This window comes from Emydura macquarii, unplaced genomic scaffold, assembly GCF_026122565.2.
Source record: "Emydura macquarii macquarii isolate MOO-44397 ecotype Brisbane River unplaced genomic scaffold, CSIRO-AGI_Emac_v2 contig_3470, whole genome shotgun sequence".
NCBI lineage: Eukaryota > Metazoa > Chordata > Testudines > Chelidae > Emydura > Emydura macquarii.
Genome location: NW_027133607.1, coordinates 8,984,292 through 9,008,370, shown reverse-complemented (window position 1 = coordinate 9,008,370; position 24,079 = coordinate 8,984,292). Strand labels below are relative to the sequence as shown.

General features: G+C 49.4%; 1 protein-coding gene across 2 annotated transcripts in view; it reads left to right on the top strand.

The window, feature by feature from the left end:
* The first annotated feature begins 7,350 nt into the window (after positions 1–7,350).
* STRIP2 (striatin interacting protein 2) overlaps positions 7,351–24,079 on the top strand; it is a 57,304-nt gene continuing 40,575 nt past the window's right edge. Inside the window, exons 1-4 of one of the 2 annotated variants that reach the window (XM_067535003.1) lie at positions 7,351–7,507; positions 11,978–12,047; positions 18,995–19,069; positions 23,767–23,901. In XM_067535003.1, coding sequence (XP_067391104.1) covers positions 7,382–7,507; positions 11,978–12,047; positions 18,995–19,069; positions 23,767–23,901 — 406 coding nt within the window. In that variant the 5' untranslated portion in view covers positions 7,351–7,381. The remainder of the gene's footprint in view (positions 7,508–11,977; positions 12,048–18,994; positions 19,070–23,766; positions 23,902–24,079) is intronic. The other variant, XM_067535004.1, reaches the window with a different exon arrangement.

Here is a 24,079-nt window from a genome sequence, read left to right as displayed (position 1 = left end):
TTGCCTCTGGAGTGTGTTCAAGTTGCAGGCCCTGGAGATGGTTGGAAGCATGGTGCAGAGAAGGTTACTAATCTCCTCAGCTTTTGTGACAGGCAGGTAACAGGATGTGCCTGTCCTCATCTCTGAAGTTTTCATTTGTATTTGTCACATTGCAAGCTACAAGTCAGGGCAACACCAATAGTTTTAATGAACATGTTGGCCACTAATGTTCTCTTCTAGCCCTTGAGTTTCTTAAAGTATTGTCATGGTCCACTTATTCTTAAATGTAATCGCTCAATTCACTCTTGCCTCTGCCAAGAGTCAAAGCCATCCACTAGCCACATATTGTATTAACAGCACTAGAGGAGTTATAAAAACTTCAACCGCTAGAAATCACAGATTCCTCTCTCTGGTTAGCAGGAACAGGTTTCCAGTCACGTTCTTCCTCCCAAGTTTTCGTTGTCTCAGATGCTTTGGCTCCTTCCTCTCAGCCCCATTTGCTCTGCTCCAATAGTTACACAGCCAAATCCATCCTCTACATACTGCGTGGAGTTTCCCTCCAGACTGATTCTGACAGAGGATCTGCCTTTATTTGAAGGCCCCTATCTATGTCCCTCCTTCCCTTCCTCCTGTAATGCAGTGGGTGTACCTATCCTGTAATTCCCAGCTCTATTATGTAGACAGTCCCAGAGGTGTGCAGGATGCTTTGCAAATGAAAATGACTGCTCTCTGCCCCGAGGAGCCTGCAATCTAAAAGAGAGAGCGTACGAGAAGACGAGGGTAGCAGCAACCACTTGGGAGATATCCAGAGAGTAAGGTCAAGTCGGGGCCTTGGTGGTTCATTGTTTTAAAGAAAGTGTTGGTAGGTTTGGGGAATATCGTCCCAGGACTGGAAGAGCAGTGAGTACTGCAGGACGCCTGCCCTGGTAGAGCTGCATAGGAGTGAAATTGATTCTTTTTGTAGTAGTAGTCTTGCTTTTTCTGGAGAATGTTGTAGTTTAATAGGAAAACTGCACAATTCAAATCAGGGAAATCTTAGTATCCTTGTAACTCAAAATCAGCTGGGCAGATTTTCTTCCAGATTTGCAGGAACATTCTCTTTTGTCGTCAGGATGGATCTGGCAATTCCCAGGCCAATCCAATTCTCCAAACCAAAGTTGTTGTCATTTTATACCGAACTAATGATTGCAAGCTTCGTGCTGGGAATGCTTCCATCTCCTCTGTACAATACAGCAGCCAAAGATGACCTGGGAGAAGAGGGTTCTGGCTACTAAGTTTCCCATCCCCTCTGTGTTTTGCGGAGTGGCTGAAATTATTTGCTGGAGAAGCTGTCTGAGTGTAGCTGGAAATTGTTTTGGTTACAGGCTTCTTGCATTTTCTCCTGATCTGTCCTTGGTGAAAACAAGCTAAATTGTGTCTGAAAGAATCCCATTATCTTGTTTTGCTCCCATTCTGTCACCTCCCTTCCCCAGCCCGTTTGCAAAATAATAAATGTTTATACTCAACCCAGAAAGACAACAGGAAAATACAGAATCAAAAGGTGGTGATTTCATCTGAGATGAACAGAACAAACCATGGACGTTTCAAAACGCAAAATAAGATCACTGTGATGTCTGGCTGAAGGCTGGAGTGAGATGAGACCATATGGGCAGCGAATTGCCAGCAGGTTTCTGCCTGGTGGGACAGCTGTGCAGGAACCCTTGATGAGCAGGACTCACAAATCACACAGGCCACTGGATAATCGATTGTGGGTTGCTCCTAGTTGAGCATCAAGAAACCTCTTAGCCTAGCAGTAATGTAGCTAAACTACCCTGAATCTGCAGCTCTGGCTGGTGAGAAGGATGTGGACGGAGGGTGCCATGCCCTTGTGGGAAACCTTTCAGAAGTAACATGGAGAACCACAGGGAGACCATAATTCCCTGAGAAACTCCCTAGTGGCTTGTCTCACCCAGGCTGTCCCTCCATGACGCATTGGGCAGGTGTGGTTTTTTGCCTTTTCGGGGTGCGTCTCAACTAAACAGCAGGAGCTGAGCTGAGCTGACCGGTCCGTGTGTAGCGGTGAGGTCAGATGCCCAGATGGAGCAAAGCGACTGTGTGTTTGGGCTGAAAAGGATGGCCAGCTGTTGCTGAAGTTTTGAGTAGGTCAGCGTAGAGAACTCATAGGGCAGTGGACGTAGCAGGTCCTTTTAAACTCCCGTCTGCGCCTAGAGGTCCCCTATTCTCTGGGAGTCACACAACCTGCTGTTGGAGAGCATGGCCCGAGGTGTAGAATTAATTCAGTGTAATACACTGGCAGAAGGGAAAGCTTTGCTGGCTCTGTGCAGACCTGCTGGTGTTAAATGACTGCGGCTTCTCCGCTGGGACTGCACAAACTGGAGCAATGGGCATGGCTTCTCGTCCCTTAACTCCCCACGGCCGTCATCAGGCAAAGTAATAGAAATGATCTGAATAATGAATAGAGATGGGGATCCAGCAGTGCAACGGTCATCTGGCTGCACATCAGAGAAACAGGGTTCAGAATGAAGGGGCACCCGCTAGGGAGGCTGCAGAATTTAGACCTGCTGAAAAGAGTAGGACATTTGCTGCCTGGAAAGAAGAAAAAATTGAGAATTTGAAATTGATCTAGTTAAAAACTAATAGAAATATGGGCACCAGGCGTTTCTCTCAACCCGTCCGTTCAGTCTGCACTTCCATAGGGGCCACCTCTGCATTTAATAAGAAAGGAGCTTATTTCCGGTAAGTAACCTCATTGATCCTCTTCCCCGACCCCGCCCTGGCACGATTGCTCCCTCCAGCTGTTACGCTTTATTCTGCCGTGTTTTGTGCAATCTCATTTTAAATAACTCAAGCAGCGGTCTTCCTGGGGGAGGCGACGCCACATTTCAATGCTCCGCAGGCCTGGCAATGCTTTATCTGACGCAGTCGCGGTAGCCAGTTACATTACGAGCTTTGCTGGCCGTAGGCTGGTTCGGAGTTTCTCGTTGTAGATCAGTTTTGCCTTTCCATTTCTCAGTGGCAGTGTCTTCCACTGATTTGATTTACTCTCTTATTTCCCCTGACAGCCACGGCGCCCGATACAGCTGTGGGTTGTGTTGTGCAGATGAGCAATGGCTATTCCTGTTGAAGTCACTGGGCCGGCTCAGCTGCGTAAGGGCTCATTCTCCGTTGTGTTCATATGATTCCCTGCACAAGTCGCCTTGGGCATTAGCGGCTGTGTTCAAATCTCACGGTGGGGCGTGCAGTGCAGAGCTCCCACCTATCACCAGCTGTGTGCAGTTGGTTCTGGGATCCCAATACCTTTCTTAAATGCTGCTGATTAAGTTAACAATGAACTCTATTATGTATCCAGAGGCAGGCGGGCGGGCGGGGGAGACTGTCTTTCCGCTATCTCTGAATCCAAAACTAGCCCTTAGTTTCCGATGCATAGAAAATTCTCTGCGGCCATCTACCATCTCCATGTGGCCTGACTCTCAGACGCTGTCCCAAGCCATTCCAAGCGTGGAGGGATGATGATCTCTTTTCACCTGGCTCATTGTAATTTTAACCTTCTGTCCTTAGCTGCTTTACCACCCCCAAAAGTGGGAGGATCCTCCCATGCGTGTCCCAAACTGCCTGTGAGTAACAAGTCCCTAGAATGAATGTCAGATACAGAATTGTGCAGCCTGCTGTGGGGGGGCGGGGGAGGAGGAGATGGCTCATTGGCTCTGCAAAATTGACATCCCCTTATTCTCTGAGTCAGAGGAGGGATTTTAAACCCCATCTCCTGCCCGGTGAGCCCCTTAAGCGCCATTCTCGCTTTGGCCCGGTGAATATTGATATAGCTGTATAAGAGTCAAGTGCTTAAGCAGGAAAGCGTGAGAGCAGACTAGCTGGTTGCTCACCTGGAGTTGGGGGAGATCAGAGGTCAAATTCCTGCTCCATGGAAGGGATTCAAACCTAGGTACCACCTCCTAGGCTAATGCTCTCACCCCTGGGCTAACGGTTATTAAAGGACCCCCCCCCCCCCCCCCGCACTTCCTTGGAAGCTGCCTGGAATGAAACGTCTCGTCTGACTCAAACTGGGCTTTTCTGGTGGCTGACCAATCCCAAGCAGCGTTGGAAACGACTCTTTGTGCTGATTTCCCATGGCTGGCTGGCAAAACCGAGAACCAAGTGTCTGTTGTGAGCTGGACCGAGGGCGAAGTGTGAGTGATGTAAAGTTCACGCAAGTTCCCAGCACCGCTCGCTCACTCCTTGCCTGTGACGCTCTTTGGATTCACGCCCCCAGTTATCTGGCGGAAGAGGATAAGCTGCCCTATTAATGGCAGGAGCTATCGACTTCCACCCAGTGCTGCGACACCCAACGGCCAGTGACCCAACTGCCCGGGAGAGCATGGCTGCTCCTGCTCTAAATATTCCCCCTTCCTCCCCTCGTCCCATCTGAAAGCCGCTGGCCCCTGCCTGTGGGTTTCTTTTCACACAGCTGATTCGGATAAGGACTGTAGTGCTATCACGGCAGCCTCTGCCCCTGGTAACAGGAGGAGGAATTTGCAGGTGCGTTTCGAGACACTGACCAACGTGGCTCTGGGCAGAGCCCCAGTGCGGTCACCGGAGGCGGTTCTGTATGGCAGACTGTGGGACCAGCGGCGGGCCAGCCACGCCCCGGCCAACAGCTAGTGGAAATGATCTGTCGGCTCTCGGGGCTGCCTTCGTTGCTGCCAATGCACAGGGGAGGGCCAGATGCTCCTGCTCTGAGTCTGGGAACACGTCTCCCCAATAGCCAGAACTGTTATAAATTGTCAGGGATAATTACAGCGAGTGGAACTCAGGTGTAGAATGTGACATGCCCTCAATGTACGCATTCCTCCGCCCCGGAGGGGGTCTGTAAGAGAGTGCTCTCCCTTCTGCAGAACTCTCCATCCACGGTGCTCAGAGTGCTTTGCATGCCGGTGAGGGAAGTGTCCTTTCCTTTTACAGATGGGGAAACTGAGGCACAGAGCCACTCCATGACTTCAGTAAATATTATATTTCTGTTTTATATTTCTTCAATAACTGGTGCTGTTCTGTAGGGGGAAAGGAGCAGGGCCCTGTACTCAGCTCATATGAGGATGATGTACTTTTCAGTCCACGAGTGGATGTTAGACAACAGCTACTGGCAATAAACGTCTTTAAATCAGCAGACCCGGATAACTTGCACCCAAAAGAGTTGGCGAGCTCTCGCCTGGTGGTGGTCATTTTTAATACGTTTTGGAATGCCAGGGAAATTCCAGCCGCCGGGAAGGGTGAGGGCTAATGCTGTGTCAGTATTCAAAAGGGCACCCGCGATGGCCCTGCTCCCTGTGGGCTGATTAGCCAGACATCTATGCTGAGCAAAATAATGGAAAAGCCAACACAGGAGTCTATTCATAAAGAATTAAAGAGTAGGACTATCATTAATGCCAATCAATGCAGGGTTTGGGAAAATAGGTCTTGTCAAAGAAACCTGCTTTAATGCTTTGCGATTACAAGTCGGGTTGATAACAGTCACGGCGTAGATGTAATATACAAAGACTTTTGTAAGGTGTGGGACTTAGTATCACATGCCATTCTGATTAAAACATTGGCACCACACACTTGCGTTCGAGCACACGTTATCTGGAATAAGAACAGGCTAACCACCCCATCTCAAAATGTAGGTGTGACGGGGGAGTCATTACATGGGGGTGGTGCTGGCGGGGTTTTGTAGGGATCGCTACTAGGCCTGGTGCTACTCCGTGTTTTCAGCAATGAGCTGAAAGCAAATATAAAATCGCTGCTGTAAGATTTGCGGCTGACACAAAGATTGGCAGGGTGGTAAATGAGGACAGGCGTTCAGACAGAGCAAAATGCATTTTAATAGTTGCAAATGCAAAGTTATGCATCTTGGAACAAGGAATGTAGGCCACCCTCCAGAATGGGAGGGCTGGCTCTGGGAAAGCAGTGACTCTGGAAAGGTTTAGGGGTCACAATGGACAAGGAACTGAACATGAGCTCCTAGGGCCATGCTGTGCCAAAATGTGGTAATGCAACCCTGGGGTCTATAAACGTTTTTTAAAGGATGTTGAAAAACTGGAGAGGGGGCAGATAAGAGCCACACAAATGATTTGAGAGTTGGAGAAAATGCTGTCAAGTGAGAATCTTAAAGAGCTCGAGCCATTTAGCATAGCAAAAAGAGGGAGCGCTGATGTGATTCCAGTGTACAAGTCCGGTCACGGGACGAAAATAGCAAGTACTCCATGGATTGTATTCTATCTGAGACAGGCAGAGCAAGAACCGTGGGCTGGGAGCTGAAACCAGACAACTTCAGACAGAAATATGGCATAAACTTGACCAGGGGGAGGGGTGATTATGGAAGGGGTGGGTTCTCGATCTCTCTCTGAGTGTCTTCAACTCAAGCTGGGCTGCCCTTCTGGAAGGTGCTTTAGTCAAAGGTGGGGGCTGGGCTCAGTAGCTCGGTGACGGGGGAATTTAATGGCTGGTGCTATGCAGGTTATTGGAGGATCTGGTGACGCCTTCTGGCCTTAAAAATCTAGGGTGTGCGCTCAGACCTAGGGAAAGTCTCCATCAGAGTCAAGGATACCTCCACGCTGGGGTGGACGGCAGGACAGGTAGATAAATGGAGGCCGATTCACTTTCTGAGGTGTTAGAATTTAACAGCTGAGGTGTGGGGCGCCCAGTGTTGAGAGGGTAAGGCCGGGAGGGGGGCAGGGTCACCTCCCTCAGCTGGATTAAAATTTCTGCTCATCCACTTCTCTGCCCCGGGGTGATGACCTGGCTTTTCACTGCCACGCTGCAGGCAGCTGAGAGCAGGAAACAGCCCAGCCCCTCCTGTCTCTAAAGTGCCCAGGGACCAGCTCAGAGAAGTGGGGTGGCAACAAAAGAGACTGGGGAGGCGGTGCTTGGGTTCAGCTGTGTGTGCGCTTTCCCGTGCGCCCCTTGACAGAATCCTGCCCCTGACATTCCCCCCCCTGCCCCCATCCCTCCTGCTGCCTGAGGCTCCTTTCCCTGCTCCTGGAGCCAGCAGCTCCCCAGGGCTAGCAGCATTTCACCCCCTCCAGCTGGGGCAGCAGCCTCTCCCCTGCCCCCTGGGGCCACCGGCCCCTCCTCCTCTACCCTCCCCTGGCTCTCAGCAGCTGCCCCCTTCCCCTGGGGGGCCGGTGGCTCAGCCAGCCCCTGACCCCTTCCCAGCTCCAACCCACATGTTCCCACGGTGTCCCACCCACCCCCCAGCAGCCACTCAGGCGGCCAATCAGCCCCTGGGGGTGTGGCCTCCCTGGGGCAGTGAGCCAATGGGCTTGTGGGGGCGTGGCGAGCCCCCGGGCTGGGCGGGGCGCTGTGGGTCCAGCCCGCACGTGCTGGGTGGGTCGGCTCGGGGCAGGCGGCGGAGCGCGGCCGGCCGGGTTGCATGGAGGAGGCGGGCGCCGCCGGCAGCGCCGTGCCCGGGGACGGGGCGCCCGGCAAGGGGCGGCCGCTGCTGCAGCCCCCGGCCAAGGGGCGGGAGCCCTTCAGGAGCCAGCGCAAGGAGTCGGAGGTGAGCCGGGGGCCGGGGCCGGGGCCGGGGCGCCCCGGGGGTGCGGACCCTACCTGGCCGGGCCGGGCCGGGCCGGGGCGGGCGGTGCGCCCTGGGCGCACAGCAGTGGCCGGGGATCGGGCCCCGCTCCGGCTCCCGGCTCAGTTTACACCCCCGCCCCTCCGGCCCGCTCCCTTCGCTGCCGCGGCAGACAGACAGACGGACGGACCGAGCGAGCTGGGACGTACGGCAGCAGCTGGGGCCGAAGGGCGGGGCTGGGCTGGGCACCCCGCAGGGTCCCCCCCTTCGGCGCGGGCCGTGGCCAGCTTCTGCCTGCAGCTGCTCCGCAGCCGGGCCGGGTTCTGGGCGCTGCCAGCAGGTTGTTCGCACGGGGAGATTCCCAGCGCGGGCAGGGAGCGGGCCGGGCCGGGGCGGTGGCATTTTGCGGGGAGCCTCGGGTAAAAGGGGACTTGTCAGACCTTCCCCTCCCTGGGGAACCAGCCCCGAGCCCCCAGCTCCAAGCCCGGAGCGGCTCCGACACTCCTGCGCTGAGCGAGGCTGGTGAAATGTCTCCTGGAGGCTCCGTATCCCAGGGACACGCGGAGGAGCTGGTGCCCAGGGTGGTGGGTGCCTTAGAGACAGACAGAGACGGGCCCAGCTTCCCCGTTGCTGACGCCTGCTGTTTAATGATCCTTCTCGGGATGTAAAGATGTGTCAGGCTCATGGGAACAATGATCAGGTGGGGCCGCCTCGAGCCCTGGCTTGCACTTGAGGCTTCGGAAGAATATGCATGGCATCTTGTCGGCTTTGGGGTTTTCTTGTAAGCACCCAGCTCCGTAGCGTCCCAGAGTTCCTGGAAGGTGCTTGGTGAATTGCCCAACCTTGTACATAGGGAGACTGAAATCCCTGATTTGCAGAAATCGGCTGATTTCCTGCAGCACGAGAAATCAGTTATTCACTGCCTGGGATTTGGAAACTGCTGCTATTGAGTTCTGGCCTCAATACACCGAATCAGTAAATCCATGTTCTGGTCAGAGGTGCGGCGTTCTTTTCTTTGTAGCTCTGCACATCACAGCCCTCCTTCCCCGGGTGGATTAATGTTTGCAGGCGCCAGTGCTTAACTGAATTCCTCTGAGGCTTTAGCGCTCAGAACTTACTTTGTCTGTGCCATGTGTTTGGCCAAAGCATCGATTGCTGACTCCGCTTTGGGCAATCAAGGCTCTCTGAAGGCGTGAGACTAAAAGTCAGCGCTTGAAGTGAGGGTCTGACCCAGCTGGGGATGGGCAGTTGAGACAGCTCAGCTCCTGACCTGCTTTGTGACCTTCGAGACAGAGTCCCATGGCCGCTGTCATTCTGCAGGAGCTGATGGCAAAACTGGCCATTTATCCCAGCCACATCCGGAATATACCTCTTGCAGGGCTTGACTTGTTTTCTTTTCGATCCAGAACAAGCGCTTGATGATGTTGACCGGTCCTGAGGGTGTCTACACTGGTCAGTGTCAGCTTTCTAGTACAGACAGGTGGGGTCTTAAAATCATGTCAGTCAGCCTTCTCCCCTCCCGCTATCACCAGAGTTTGCATCCAGTCTGATTGAAACAGGCCGTTGGCCAAATTTCAGCCTTCTGGTGATATATCAGAGGCAAATCCATAGACTTCAGTGGCATTTCTCCTGCTCGAGGCAGGACCGAATTTGGCTGATATCTTGTAAACGGCTGGGATTGGAGATGAATAGCTAACCACCGTTTGAAAGCAGGGGTTCATGGTGTAAGTGCTAAAAAGCATTGGCTTATACCTCCGACAGTTCTTAAAACGGTCTGCTAAAATCATGCTTGTATTCAAACAGGAAAATGTAGTAAGTGGGTAGTAATCAGAATGAGGTGAATGTAAGGAGCTGCCTTGCCATTAGAAAGCCAGAGGTCCAGGCTCCCAAAGGTATCAAGTGCCTTCATGCATAGCCCTGGTAGTTCATGAGCTGTGGCTGATCAAGATCTGTCATTGAGCTTTCACATGTGCTTGTTTCTCATGGATCCAAGGCAGAATGCAACAATGCGTAACACTTACTTAATGCTCTAAGCATACAGACATTCCCCAGTCTTTTCGATGCAGTTGAAAGGGGATGGGTGTTATCCCATTTTACCGGTAGGGGACGTTGAGACAGAAGGTGAGATGCTTGAAACTGCACATTACATTGGTGGCAGGGCCAGGATTAGGGTCCAGAAGTACCTAATTCCCAACTCTGTTTTTTCCTCTGCAATAGGCCACCTTATATGATCTTTGGTCCCGTGAATTTTCACTCCCTGTGGAAATCCTTATGTCTTTTGCAGACTTTTTGGGACTTTCAGCTGCTGTCATTTGACCCTTGTCTACCCACTGAATGATGTTATCTGCCTGCCTTCCCCTCCACTGATGGGCATTACTGGGCAGTGGAACGGAGCGGTGATTATCATGATTGAAATTTGCTCCCAGTTATACGTTTTTCATCCCCAGTTTCTTCAAAAAGAAACTCATCGTTCTGGAGCTTTACGTGCTGATTCTCACTCAGGGGTCCATCTTCTGTGAAATTTGGCAATGGGTGGACAGTTTTAATACTACAATGCTTGTAGACTACAGCTGGTTTTCAGGTTTGTCTCATGATAACTCTAAAATGACTCCGTCTAGGGACCAAGAATTGTTCCCTGGGCCTTATTGAGAAGTTTTTCTGTGGGTTACGGGTATCTGGAAAGGACCTAACGTGCCTGGTCATTGGCAGTGGTTTGCAAATTTGGAGGGAAAACAAAAATTTTGGAAAACTTCACAACGTTTTGTGGTGGATCATTTCGGACCTCAACAAAAGCTCACTGAAGTCACTGTGTCCTGTTGCTGATGTGTTGCATTAGGCCCGTTCTGGCGATCTCCGCAGATCGTTATCGGTCATTCATGATTATGAATATTGATGATGCAAACTATTACTTTTGGCACCCGCTCGCACTCGCAGGATTTTAGCTTTGAATGGTGGAATTTTATTTTTTTTAACCTACACCCAGTATCAAATAATAGTTTTCAGGTTCTAAATGCCCTTCTTTTCAGTTATTTGTGGTACCTGTAGTTCTCCCACGTTATCTCTCTCTCCATAGAGACATTGCTTGTGTTTGTTTTCTTCTTCGTGATAATCCTTTACAAAAGGTTCGTGCCCCAATAACTAATTCCAGGTCGCACGTTTTCCATAGGCTAGCGACACGCGTGTAGCCAAAGAATTGTACTCCATATAGGTCAAAATATAGCCACAGGACATTGTTACATGGCTGAAAAAAACAGAGATGGGTTGACTCTAGTGCTACACTTTGGACGACTAAACAGAGACTCCCAGGAAATGCGAGAGCTGCCTGTATAATTCTATTGGAACGTAGCTAGTGGAAACAAAGAAAGATAATGTCATGTTTCCTAAAAGTGGGGGGAAATTGCAGGAGAAAAAGTGAGATTGTTAGTGACTATTATCAGGTACTTCTGTTATCCAGATGACATTTCATTATACAGCTTTAGGAATTGATGTGAGACAATTTAAAAAAACAAAAAAACCTCACAAAACTTCAGTGCCTGATTCTGTCACCCTTACTCACCTAAAGTAGTACTTTACTCTGTGAGCAGTCTATTGCTGAGATTACTCAGGCACCCAGTTCAGGAAAACATCCCAGGAAGGGATTTTCCATTTGTATTTGGGGATTCCCGTGTGGGTATGAGGACTTGGTTTTCATCTTCGGTGGGGAGGCAGAAGCAGTCATTTCACTTCACCGTACCAGAGCTTTCCACTTGGGAACCACCTGCCTTTGCATTTGTAACATAGGTCGTAACATAGGTCAGAACATCATCAGACCAGAAATAATACATTTAAAAGGGTCCCTTTTGTAAGAGCCAGGCTCTGAGACAGGGTGGGGGCCCACGCTACCTGCCTGTCGCACTGTGGAAGCCTTGCCTTCTGTTTCCTATTATCACATTGCAGAGGTGTCCAAACATGGCTTTGGCAGAGTGCTAAAAATAGCTGTTCCCAATTGACCCTGTATTTTAAACCGTGGGCGGGTCCTTCCACCCGGCTCTGTAGAACTGTGTCAGTAATGAGGCTCGTGTGTGCTTAGGTAACTGTTCCCTGATTTGAAGACCCTAGTTTAATTTGACATGCTCCTGATAAACTTAATGGAAACGTTGCTGGAAATTTGTCTCAAGAGATCGCTGGCTCCCTCCCAATGTTCTCCCAGCCCCTCACCCGGGCGGCCTGGATTTTTCCTGACAACCCAACAGCTACTGCATGGTCCTGATGGAAATGGCTTGTCTCCGCAAGCTCTCTTTATTTGAAGCAGAATATTCTGAAGCTATAAATAAAACATGCAGCAAAGCGAGATGCCTCGTTAGGTCCTGACCGTTCTTCACCGGGCTGCCCAGTTTAGCGTGTGTATCAACTCTTACTGTTCCATTTCTGCTGGATGTGTGAGACAAACCCCTTGGTTTCTCTCCCCCACAGGGCTCCGTGGACTGCCCCAGCGTGGAGTTTGAGTACGGGGATGCTGACGCCTACGCTGCTGAATTATCAGGTAAAGAAACGTGAAAAAAATGGAGGGGAGAAGGAGGTTTTTGCTGCACATCCATTCTACTTAGCTATTAAAGTAGGCGTCCATTGGGTATAAAATCACTTGCAGAATAGGACAGGTTCAGTCGGAGGTATGTATATTTAATAATATCAGCTCATATTTATCGAGTGCCTCTCGTTCCAAAGGGCTTTACAAACCATGCGCAGCATAGAGGGTCTACGTCACCCTTCACGGAAATGCATCCACTTCTGGGGTGGAATGAGCGCGACCTAACTGTGCTGCAGTTTAGGTTGGGAAGTGAAATGTGTAATACAACAAACCTTAAAACTCCCGGTGAAGGCAGTTATAGCACAGTAACTGGCCGTGCGTGGATACAGTGACGTTACTTGTGAAGTGGTGTCCACCTTCCTTGTCTAATGCAACTCCTCCCCTGACCGGCCTGTAAGTCTCTCTCCAAGTTCATTCGATGTTGGATCACATTAAAAACCCCCGTCAGGTCCTCTCGCAGGGAAAGGGGTGGGGGTTGCTTCCTCTCACTTGCATCTCTATCGATGGGCCTGCCGGACGGTGCCTGTGCTGCCTTGAATGGTGGGGAGTGTTGAACTTTGCCTGGGAAAGATTTGAGCCGCTGTCAAAAGTGCTCATCCAGTGAGTCGATCTGAATGCTCCTTATTCCTTGCATCTGGAACTGGGGTTGGGTCTTCTTTTGGGATAATCCAGAGATGGACTTCCATGGATAGCCAATAACCCAGCTTTCCTTTCTTCTGTGATGCACCCAGCCCAAAACTCACACATAATACCAGGTGTTCCCCAGGGTAGGGCTTTATGAACCTGTCATAACGCCACAAACCGTCTACAGCAAAGATTCCTCTCTTGCTTATATTGGGTGGTAAATCAGTGTACCCAATGCCAACTGGTGCCTTAGTGGCTGGAACACGGAGTGACGTGAGTCCCTGAGGTCACGTTGGTATGTAGCCAGGAGATATGGCCTTTGCCATCATATAGATTTAGTAAAATAAAAACTCTGTCTCCAAACGTGTATTTGAGTAAATAATTAAGATGGAGTAGAAAGCCTGAAGAATGGTCACCTAGAAAAGTTAGCTGGGTGGTGGTTGAATGTGTGCGAAGTGAAATCCGAATGTATAACCAGAGAGTTTGCCAAGATAAAGTGCAGCAGTGAACGGGGTAAATGGAAATTATTCTTTACATGTAGGCTTCTGAGGATTAGATTTTTATCAATAAACGGCGATTTCACCATATGCACAAATCGAGAGAGGGGCCAAGTAAGAAAAATGCTGCTTAAGAACTTACTAGAATTTAAGAATATTTACTGCGTATATTTTGCATACGATGTTGACAGTTTGTGTTTTAACAGAATAATGCCTTAAATATTTGAATCTCAACATTACTGTCATTGAATAATTATTGTCAGATCGTCCCCAAACTGTGAAAATTTAAATCGATGACAATAAAAAATGCTTACAACCTGGAATACTGCACTAATGTGAAAATTTAAAATGATAAAAATTAAAAAAAGCTTAAAAATAAACATCAATATCTGTCAAAATTACATTTTAAAACCCCCAACAACTTCTGCCAAACCTATTTCCATGTCAGTGGAGTCTGTTTCCCATTTTTTTTCAGATGGTCATTTTGAAAGGCAGTAGCAGGAAGCGTCTCAGTAGCTTGATGATGATGGTGATAATTAATGAGACTGCCTTTCGTGTTTAAACCTACTGCTTTTCATCTTTCTAAGGTGCTCTGCACACATTAGCTAGTTAATCCTCAAAGCGCTCCTCTGAGATTACTGAAAACCCACTTATGGCCTTGTTTGCTTGATTTTGTGTCCGCGGAGAGCCCGACAGATTCTTTGCTGCTTCTTTCTGTATGTGGGAATTGTTTTTTTTTTTAAATCTTAAAAGTTGCGATAAATTTTACAATCTCTGCTTTTAGTTTATTTTGTGTGTCACCCTTCTGCCAGTGGAGTCAGCAGCAGCGAAGGCTGGGTTCAGTATGTACGGGTTCCTCTTAGCAATACAAAACAGAACCAACTCCAGCCCCTGCCCAGTAATCTGCTAAAATTTACCACCACCCTGGGCGCCTCTGAGAGGCAGTACTTCCCCTCTTGCAAGCACTGAGTCTGTGTATAACAAAAGAGAACTTTAAATAAGAGGGAAAGGGAACCAAGCATTAGTTTGGGAAAACACCACAACCATATTCAAACCATGGAACTGTAAGTAAAAACCCGACTGTACAGTGTACTGGGCAGGGTTCTTTGCCTTGGTCCGACGAACAAACGTCCCTGTAACACATCACTCCCCTCTCTCTGCTGCACCCAGCTCACAGCTTGCTGTTTGGTTAGCAAAGACCCAGAGTTCAGAGGTGTTTTTGCAAGGATTCACCTTCCACCCCTGGGAGGGGGCATTGAGCAATGTCTCCGTGGTTGCTGTGCACCTCCGCAACTAGCTGTTTGCTGCCGCTGCGGCTTTACTCTGCCACTGCTGGTCGTGTGCTGCATTTGCTGGATGATCACTGCCGCTTCTGCGATGCTGTGTTCGCTTAACCCAGATCTTCAGTGATTGCTGCTCTTAGTGGCTTCACTGGGTAGCAGGAAACCTTGCAGCTGGTACAGCCTCTGCACTGTCTGTCTTTGCACCACTTTCCTGACAGCAAGTCTAAGGCATAGCCCCTAGTCCTGCTTATCAGTGATTCGCCTTTGGGAAGGTCAGTGGAACAGTGTCTTGGACTCTTTGGGCAGAGGGAACACCTGTGGTTGTGTCACCCCCCCCCCCCCCCCCTCGCCCTGCAGGATTTGGCATCTGTTCTTACTGGTTAACAAGTTATAGTCAGTTTAGGGTGACCTCCTCAATCAGGCTACGTGCAGCTCTGCTGTCCTTTAATCAGGCAGTAAAGATCACATTTCATCACCCCTGCATTCAATAAGTGATTTGTAGCCCAGCCCGCCAAACGTGATCATCTCGGCAAAACCGCTCCATCATGTTGCGCACCTGGGCAGAGTAGGCGTGTCGGTTCAAACACCTTTCATTCCTGAAGTACTTTCCCCCAGCTCATTGCCCAGTGTCAGGGGAGAGCTCTTTCTGACCCTGCTTCCGTCTGTATTTGCAAAATCTATTTAATAAACAGCCAGACAAAATGTTAATTTCAGCTGTGTTGTCCCCCACTTTATAGCCAGGGAAACAGAAAGAGATTAAGTGATTTTTGCCTGCCTGTAGACGGAGTCGTTGTCACACCCAAAACAAGAATGCTGGGTTTACTGGCTCTCAGTCATGTGCTCCAGCCATATGAGGGGCTGAGAATAATGTTGTCTTTCTTGCGGTGGATGCACTGCTCAGGACAGGACATGTAATTCGGGGGTGGGGGGTTTCGGAGCAATCACACGGATTGGGGTGGCAATTCTTTTTTGAAACTGGATGTGGAAACTCCCCCTGTTGGCACTTTTGCTGCATCGACAACTCGCTGCCCAAGTGTTAGAACAATTGTTCGGGTTTAAACTGAAGAAACGGTTGTGCTGGGACAGAGACGCTTTAGCCCCATTTACTCTCCCCTTCTCCTCCTAGCAAACAGGAGCAGCAGCTGGGAGTTCGGTGAGGGAGTTCTCCAAGTGAAGAAGGCACGACGACGTGAGCCTTGGAGATCCCTTGACAAGGGGGTAGGGCTATGTCAGGGAGAACAGGGGGTTTAAAAACCCAGCTTCTAGGTGACCAGCGGAGCGTGGTGAGGGAGTTTAGAGAGGGTGTGTGACAGCTAGCTACATCTAACAAACATTCTCTAAACTTAGGCCAATAGCCGCCCCCCCCCTCCAAAAAAAGAGAGAACACAGATGACAAACCCATGCAAGAATAAAAATATCGCAGGCAGAAGTCCTGCAGCAGAGGGGCTCTATTCAGTTCATTGCGCTGGCGGCAGCAGGTGTAGTTACCTGCTTTGTGGGCAGGTAACGTAGGTGTGCATTCGGTGCAAGCGACTCACGGCCCTCAGAGACTGAATACGGCCCTTGAGATGAGTGGCTGACCTGGAGGAGCTAAGGGAGACAGTACAGCACAGTACAGTGAAGCCTCTCCACACCCTCCATCTCAAATATATGCCCACGCAGGAGGATCTCAGCAAGGTCATTTCCTACTGAATCCTTGGCCTCTAGATCAGAAAGATGCTGCGGATGGCGATTGGGATCTAGATGGTGAAACTCATCGGCTCGCTTCCATCGGCCACCCATCACCTGGTAACAATTCATGGCCGCCGCCAACTTGGACTGAAAAGCGGAAGCTTTCCTGTCCATTCCTGGTCCCTTTCTTGTTGGGCATCTGTCTGAGATTAACCTGAGCTCTGAGTCATGTGCAGTGCTTCTGTGACTAGCAGGCTCCTTGGGTATCGGCGTTTAACGTCAGCGTTTCACTCTGGGGCTTTATCGCACCCACATTCCAATCTCCAGCCCGAGCTGGCGGGGTTCTCGGAATAGTCCTCGGCGTGACTGGGAGCTAGGAGCAGCAGGATTGAGTTGTCGGGTGTTTTGTTTCCAGAGCAGGAATCACTTTACAAGGAGAGTCACTCAGCTGTCGTTCCGCTTCGTCACCGCACAGTGTCCTGCTTTGTGGTCAGGATAAGCCGGGATTGAGGGAGTTAAAGCAGCAGGTCGGGCCCTGTGTTCACATCCTCTGATGAGTGAAATGACTCAGGCAGTTTCTGCTGTGTAATTGTCAGGGGGTCTTGAGCACATTCCGACCAGCAAACTGTCAAGGGGTCGCTATTTTTAGGTCTGCACTTCTAAGCATAGGATCTGCTGGAGCAGACGGGGCTGTGGTACATTTTGTCAGCGTGCTGTCCTTTCACCACTGCGGAGAGAAGAAAATAGTTCTCCTGGCTATCCCTTGGTTTGATCCCCACCACGCATTTAAATGGGAAATGTAATTCCCCTGGAGTTTTCACCCTGTCCTGTGAACATCAGGGGCCAGCTCCAATTTTTCATAGTGGTGTTCAGCTTCTCAAACGCTTGCGGCGCCAAAGTCGCTTTTGGAGCTCGGGAAATGTCATTCTGCAGCATCGCAACTTGGGGGGGTGATGGAAAAACCACAGTGGGTCGGACACACCAGTGCAACATCAGAGTTTGTCCTGTCAGACGATGTCTGTGATGGGTTTGCCTGAACTCCCGCTAGAAGGGTCAGATTTGACCCCAAATCCAGCTTCTGTAAAAATCTACTTTTAAAAGAGAAAATGTCTGGAAATCCGCAAACTGGCTGCCTGTTGAGTTGACAGAGTCGTGTGCCCTCCACCCTCTCGTTATTTGTTACACATCTCTTGCGAATTGTTTTAACGTACGCTGCGAGCAGCTTGAAGCAGGGATTGTCTCTTCCTCTAAGGGACCGGAGGAGTAGAACCTGTGTCTGTAGAGATCTAGGTGACCAACGCTTCCACGCTGTCATCCATGGCAGAGCTGCGATTCACGCACTGTAAACCCTAGGTAAGCAATACAGGATGTGCCATCTATTGAAGGCCCAGTTGGCAGCACTCCCCATGACTTCTGACGGGTCCAGGCACGATATTTCAGCGTGGAGGGAGTTCCAGGAAGCTGCCTCTGCAATCCGGCAGTACCTGGCCTACAACAGATCCCATTCTTGTTCCTGGCTTTGGACTCCTGGCTCTGACGCCTCATCCCTGGCTTGATTCCTGACTCCGGCTCTGACCCCAGCTTGATTCCTGATGCCTTCTCTGACCACTAGGCCTGAGTGCTGGTCCTACCCACTAGGCCGGACTGCCCATGTCCCAGTCGTGGCACTTACTCTCCTCCATTTCAGCTTCTCACACAATGGGGTTCTGAGCCTCATCTGTATTGCGATATCAATACTAATTGTGTGTGTCTGGTCCCACGCTTTTATGGCCCCTCTCACTACAAAATTCAGCAGAATTAGAAACAACTGCAAACATAACCCAAAGGAAACATTCCCCGCAGTGTCTGCAACTCCCATGGGCTGGTGCCGGAGAACCTGCGGGTGCAGTTGATTAGAAACAAGGAAGTACAAAAAAGTGAACAAGTGGTATAAATGATGAGAGGTCGATTAGATTTTTATAATGCCATTATAGCAAACGGCAGTGTTGCCGGTAACACACGTTTAGTGGGTCCTTGGCTGTGTGTATTATTATTTTTTACCTAGCAGTAATTATGGATCCCACTTCAATTGGGTGAAAGTGTTTTCCAGGCTGAGTCAGGGCTACCTAAACACACACACCATGTCCCATCCTCACCCTGGCTGCGTTGTTTTAATTGACACTGGGAGCATGATTTTTAAACTTGGGTGCCTACGTGAGAGAGGAAGGATGCGCGCGTGTAATTAAGGGACTGGTGTGAGAATTGGGAGGGTCTGGATTCTGTTCCTGCTTCTTCCACAGACTGGGTGATCTTGGGGAAAGGCACATTTCTGTCACTCCGTTTCCCATCTGTAAAATGGGCACATTACTTCCCTACCTCACAGGAGTGTAATTAAGATATATTAATTAATGCTTACGAGTCACTTGAATACTGTGCTGATAGAGAAGCTTATTAATAATAATCCCTTGCTCTTATTTAGCCCTTTTCGTCCGTGGATCTCAAAGTGTTTTATAGAGCAGATTAGTATCATTATCTACATTACAGATGGGGAAACTGAGGCAGAGAGCAGGGACATAACATGGCTAAAGTCACCCAAAAGGCCAATAGCAGAGGTTGCAATGGAACCTAATTCTCCTGAGTTTCAGTCCAGGGCTTTCCACTAGGCCGCACTGTCCCTAAACTATTTAATGTAGGCGTCCATTTCCCACATGTTTGCTCAAATGAGTAGATCAGCACCGAAGTGCCCTTTTGGGGATTCAGGCACTGGAATTGGAAATTGGGGCTATCCGTCTCTAATCTCAGATCTCAAGCCGTGTTGTTTTTTTTTTTTTTTTGTCTTCCCCAATAGAACTGTACAGCTACACGGAGGAACCGGAGTTCACTATCAACAGGAAGTGCTTCGAAGAGGATTTTCAAACGCAAGGTATCCCGTTCTGGCCTGTTGCATGTCATGTGGCAAGACCGGGGCCCAACCCTGCAAACCAGGCTCATGAGGAGTCCCTTACCTGGGTGAACACACCTCAGTGGGACTGCCCAGACGGAGAGGTACTTCTTGGGCCAATAGAGCTTGCAGGGTTGGCTCCGTATATTGCGGCCTTCAGCTTTTTGGACTGCCCCGGGGTTTGAGGTGGGTTCTGATCATTGGGGCCTACATGTTTACCCTCCTGTGAGAAGTGAGTGGAAGTTCATCAGATGTCCCAACAGCCTATAACGACCAATGTCGATGATGAGAACAGATGCAAGAGGGAGACGGAGGGAGTCAATTCCAGCCAAAAGGGCCTCCTGCCGTAACTGAAGGACACTGCCGAAGTCAAGCCCGGTAAACTAGATAAAAGTGAAACCAGAAATCAGCGCACTACAATCGGTATGTTGGACACTAGGCCTTGCCAGTGAGCAAAATAATGAGGGGATGGATTCCCTTTTGGGGGTCCGTAAAGAAAGAGACTTTGGAAGAAATATCGACTACTGGAAAGAGCTTCACCGCTTGGCTGATACCTCTGCTGTCTCCTGGGCCCTGATCCTGGGAGGTGTCCTGACCAAACTGAGCAAGAGAGAGGGACCCAGTTGACATCTCCATCTCCACCAGCTCCAGCTGAATTCCAAACACCTCTTGGGATATAAGACTTCGTCATAATCCCTCCAGCAGCCTTGTTTGTCCTTTTCCTTTCCCGCCTTATAGCTTTTCTTTCCTATCCTTCTACTTTTTCCTTCTGTCTAAGAAGAGTCTGGCTTCGCCGGCCAACACCGTATATTGTGCAACGCTGCTGTAAGCCCATGACCAAAAAGAAGCAGCTAAACACAATGCCCTAAACAATCCGACGCTGGTACAAGTTTGCCAAGTCTCAGCGTGGCTGATCAGACCGTGTGCTGACCCTGTGTTTTTCCTATGGTGAGGCTACAAGCCAACATCAGCCCCAGCAACTGAAGCTGCCTTTTCTCTTTCAGCTGTTCTTTTCTCTCCCCTCGCGTGTCTAGTTTTTGTTTTCTAGAAAACGGGATCAGACTTTAACTACAGCAGCCGCAACAACTCCAGCTCATCTCAACTTCTCTTTCCCCCAAAAAGGACAGTTATTACTGTCTTTGATACCATCTAGGAGACTGTCAAAGAAGGGGGAAGGGGAAGTTCCTTCTAAAACTCTCACCAGCCAAAGGGAAATGGAACAAGGAAGGTTGTTAAAATAAAAGCTGCACTTAATACGTTACGTTTCACGTGCTTTAACCGTTCAGGTGTTTTTCTTTCTGTTCTGTATCTTTAATAAAAGGTTAAAATAATATTTAATGGTATGTTTGCCTGGGCACTGAGCAGGCTCAGGTCTCTGCATGCCCAAACCCCAAACATTGTTTAACACTGTTGTATTAACTGGGTTATATTAGCACCATTAGCCCACCGATTCGATCTAAATGAATACAACGGGGGCCATCCAGGCAATGTCCACATGGGGATAAAAAACCCACGGCTGAGCTGGGTCAGCTGACTCAGGCTCTGGGGCTCAAGAATCTGGCACCTTGCAAAGATGTCTGGAGAGCAGTTTTTAGCCCTATGGGCCCAAGTCAGCTGACTCGGGTCAGCTGTGACTGTGCCATGGGGCTTTTATCCCTGTATAGACGTACCCTACGGAGAAACCCCGCTCACAACTTGAATCCCCTTGGGCTTGATCAGTTATCTGTAGGCTTAGAAGGCTGAGGCTTTTGCTGGTAAATGTCAGTAAACGTTGATTACACACACACACGAAAAAATATTTCCATCAACAATCATCGAAATTTATGGATTGGCAAAGTAAGAAAACCGCTGCTTGAGAACATAAGGTTGGCTGCACGGGTCAGACCAGGGTCTTCTGACAGTGGCCAGCTCCAGATGCTGCAGAGGGAATGAACAGGACGGGGCAATTATCGAGTGGTCCATCTCCTGTTGTCCACTCCCAGCTTCTGGCAGTTTAGGGAGCACAGAGCATGGGGTTGCGTCCCTGCCTATCCTGGCTAATAGCCATTGATGGACCTAACTTCCATGAACTTATCTCATTCTTTTTTGAAACCAGTTATACTTTTTATTTTGAGCAATGAGTTCCACAGGCTGACTCTGCGTTGTGTGAAGAAATACTTCTTTATGTTTGCCTTGAACCTGCTGCCTATTAATTTCATCAGGTGACCCCTGGTTCGAAGGGATGAATAACACTTCCCTGTTCACTTCCTCCACATCATTCATGATGTTACAGATCTCTGTCATATCCCCTCCCCCCCACTCCCTTAGTCATCTCTTTTCTAAGATGAACAATCTTTTTAATCTCTCCTTATCTGGAAGCTGTTCCATACCCCTCATCATTTTTGTCACCCTTCTGTATACTTTTCCCAATTCTCACATATCTTTTTTGAGATGGGATAACTAGAACTGTGCGCAGCATTCAAGGTGTGGGCGTACCATGGATTTATATAGAGGCATTACGATATTTTCTGTCTTATTATCTATCCCTTTCCTAATGATTCCCAGCATTGTGTTAGCTGTTTTGACTGCCACTGCACATTGAGGGGATGTTTTCAGAGAACTGTCCACAGTGACTCCAAGATCTTTCTTGAATGGTAACAGCTAATTTAGACCCCATCATTTAATATGTAGAGTGGGGATTACGTTTTCCAATGTGCATTACTTTGCATTTATCAACATGGAATTTCATCTGCCATTTTGTCATTCAGTCACTCAGTTTTGTGAGACCCCTTTGTAACTCTTTGCAGTCTGCTTTCGACTTAACTATCTTGAGTAACTTTGTATCATCTGCAGAATTTGCCCCTTCGGCCCCCCCCCCCCCCCCCCGGTTCCTGATGTTGAACAGAACTGGTCCCAATACAAATCGTTGGGGGGACCCCGCTATTTACCTCTCCATTGTGAAAACGGACCATTTATTCTTACCTTTTGCCTCCTGTCTTTTAACCAGTTACTGATCCATGAGAGGACTTTTCCTCTTATCCCATGACTGCTTACTTTGCTTAAGAACTTCTGGTGAGGAATCTTGTCAAAAGCGTTTTGAAAGTCCAAGTACACGAAATCCACTGGGTCACCCTTGTCCACATGTTTGACCCTTTCAAAGAATTCTAATAGATTGGCAAAGCATGATTTCCCTTTTCAAAAGCTGTGTTGACTCTTCTCCAACACATTGTGTTCATCGATGTATCTGATGATTGTTCTTGATTATAGAAACTTATTAGTGTGATTTTAAGGATATTTACTTTGTATATTTTGACATGATGTTGACAGTTTGTGTTTTAACAATTGTAAAGCTTTACGTTTTTTAATCTCAGCGTCTACTATCATTAAATAAGTATTATCTGGCTTCCTCACTGTCTGACCCTTCCATAATTTCACTCAACTGTAAACATTTACATTAATTAGCAACAGAAACATTTTTTATAAAAATAATCATCACTGTTATCCATGAAAACTGTGTGACCTCAGGCGAGTCACTTAGCCAATTGTGAGGATAAATACACCAAAGAGTGTGAGGTGCTCAGATGCTGTGGGGATGGGGGGGCTGGATACAAACGGTTGTAACAGGGCAGACAAAACTAAGAGAATCGTACACCCCTCTCACCTGTGAGGCTGAATTCCGGTATCTTTGCCTGTGTGGAAGATCCTAGCACCTGTAAGAATTTTCTTGTTCTTCAGACGTGAATTCTCACTACTCCCCCAGCGACATGGGCCCGTATCAGCCCCGTTTTGCAGAGCGGTGGGACGGAAGCACAGAGCAAGCGAGTAACAGGCCCAAGGCTATGCAATGAGTCCTGCATGGGCGGTTGGGAATGGAAGCCTGACATGCCAGCCAGCAGGACAGGGAGAACGTCGCAGTGATAGGCATGTCCCTCGCGATTGAGAGCCTGCAAACGCTTGAAACCCTAGAACGGCTGCTGTCTGCGGAGGGGCTGTGGAAGCCGACGATTCTGAGTTCGGTGACGTCTGCGTGTACTTTGTAGTTGACATTCCTGCAGCCTTGGTTTCCTTCCCTGATGCGTGAAGTGAAAGAGCATGGGTGGCGAACTGGGCCTGGCTGGAATGTTTCCCAGTGTCCCATGAGTTGGCAATGTCAAATGGGAACAATACGTAAGGTGGCCGCTGCCCCCATCCACAAACTACCAGGCATTCTGGTACTCCCGGGAGTGGCGTGGGCCTGCCCCTGCCGACACGACTTCATACGCAGTGCGTGCACGAGGTGGCGCTGCCCGGAGGAAGCCATTTTGAAGAGCGTGCGAGCTCGTGGTGGCGGAGAGGATGGGGGGTGTACAGCAGCATACTCTTCAGAATGGTGTCCCCTGTCCAGGATACGTCAGGTTTTGTCTCCGTGTTGGACGGGGAGAAAAGAGGACTGGGCTGGCTCCAAACCGGATAAACGGCGGCTGTCATGGTGTCGTCCATTTGAAGGAGGGTGCTAAGAATAGGGCTGGGTGCCTGGAAAAGTCTGCCTGTCTTGCCAGCGTGCCAGTGATCCTGGAAACTCTTCCTCTTGGCTTCCTTCCATCTGGTGCTTCGCCCATCCCTGTGGTGTGAGCGAGAGGCTGGTGCATGATCCCTGCAGGAAAGGGGAGCAGGCGACGGGGGTGCCGGGATTCAGGTTCATTCTCATCTCTTGTTTCCAGTGCGGGGCAAGAGATGGCCGGAGCTGGAGCTGGCTCAGCAGAAAGCCTACGTGATGCGGTTGCTGGACAAGCTGGAGGTGATCAACCGGGACAGGAGACTGAAAGCCGCCCGATCCATTCTTTATTTGGCACAAGGTAACTCCCTGCGCCCGGCAGACAGCTGCGCTCCGGGCGTCATTTGCGCCGTCAGTTTACTCGGACAGGCTGACTGCCCGATGGCTGCTCCTACGGCTGGGAGGAATTGTTTGTTCACCCTGCTGGATGGGGGCTCGACTCTCTGTGTTGTCTAAGAGCTTGTTTAAACAAACGCTTA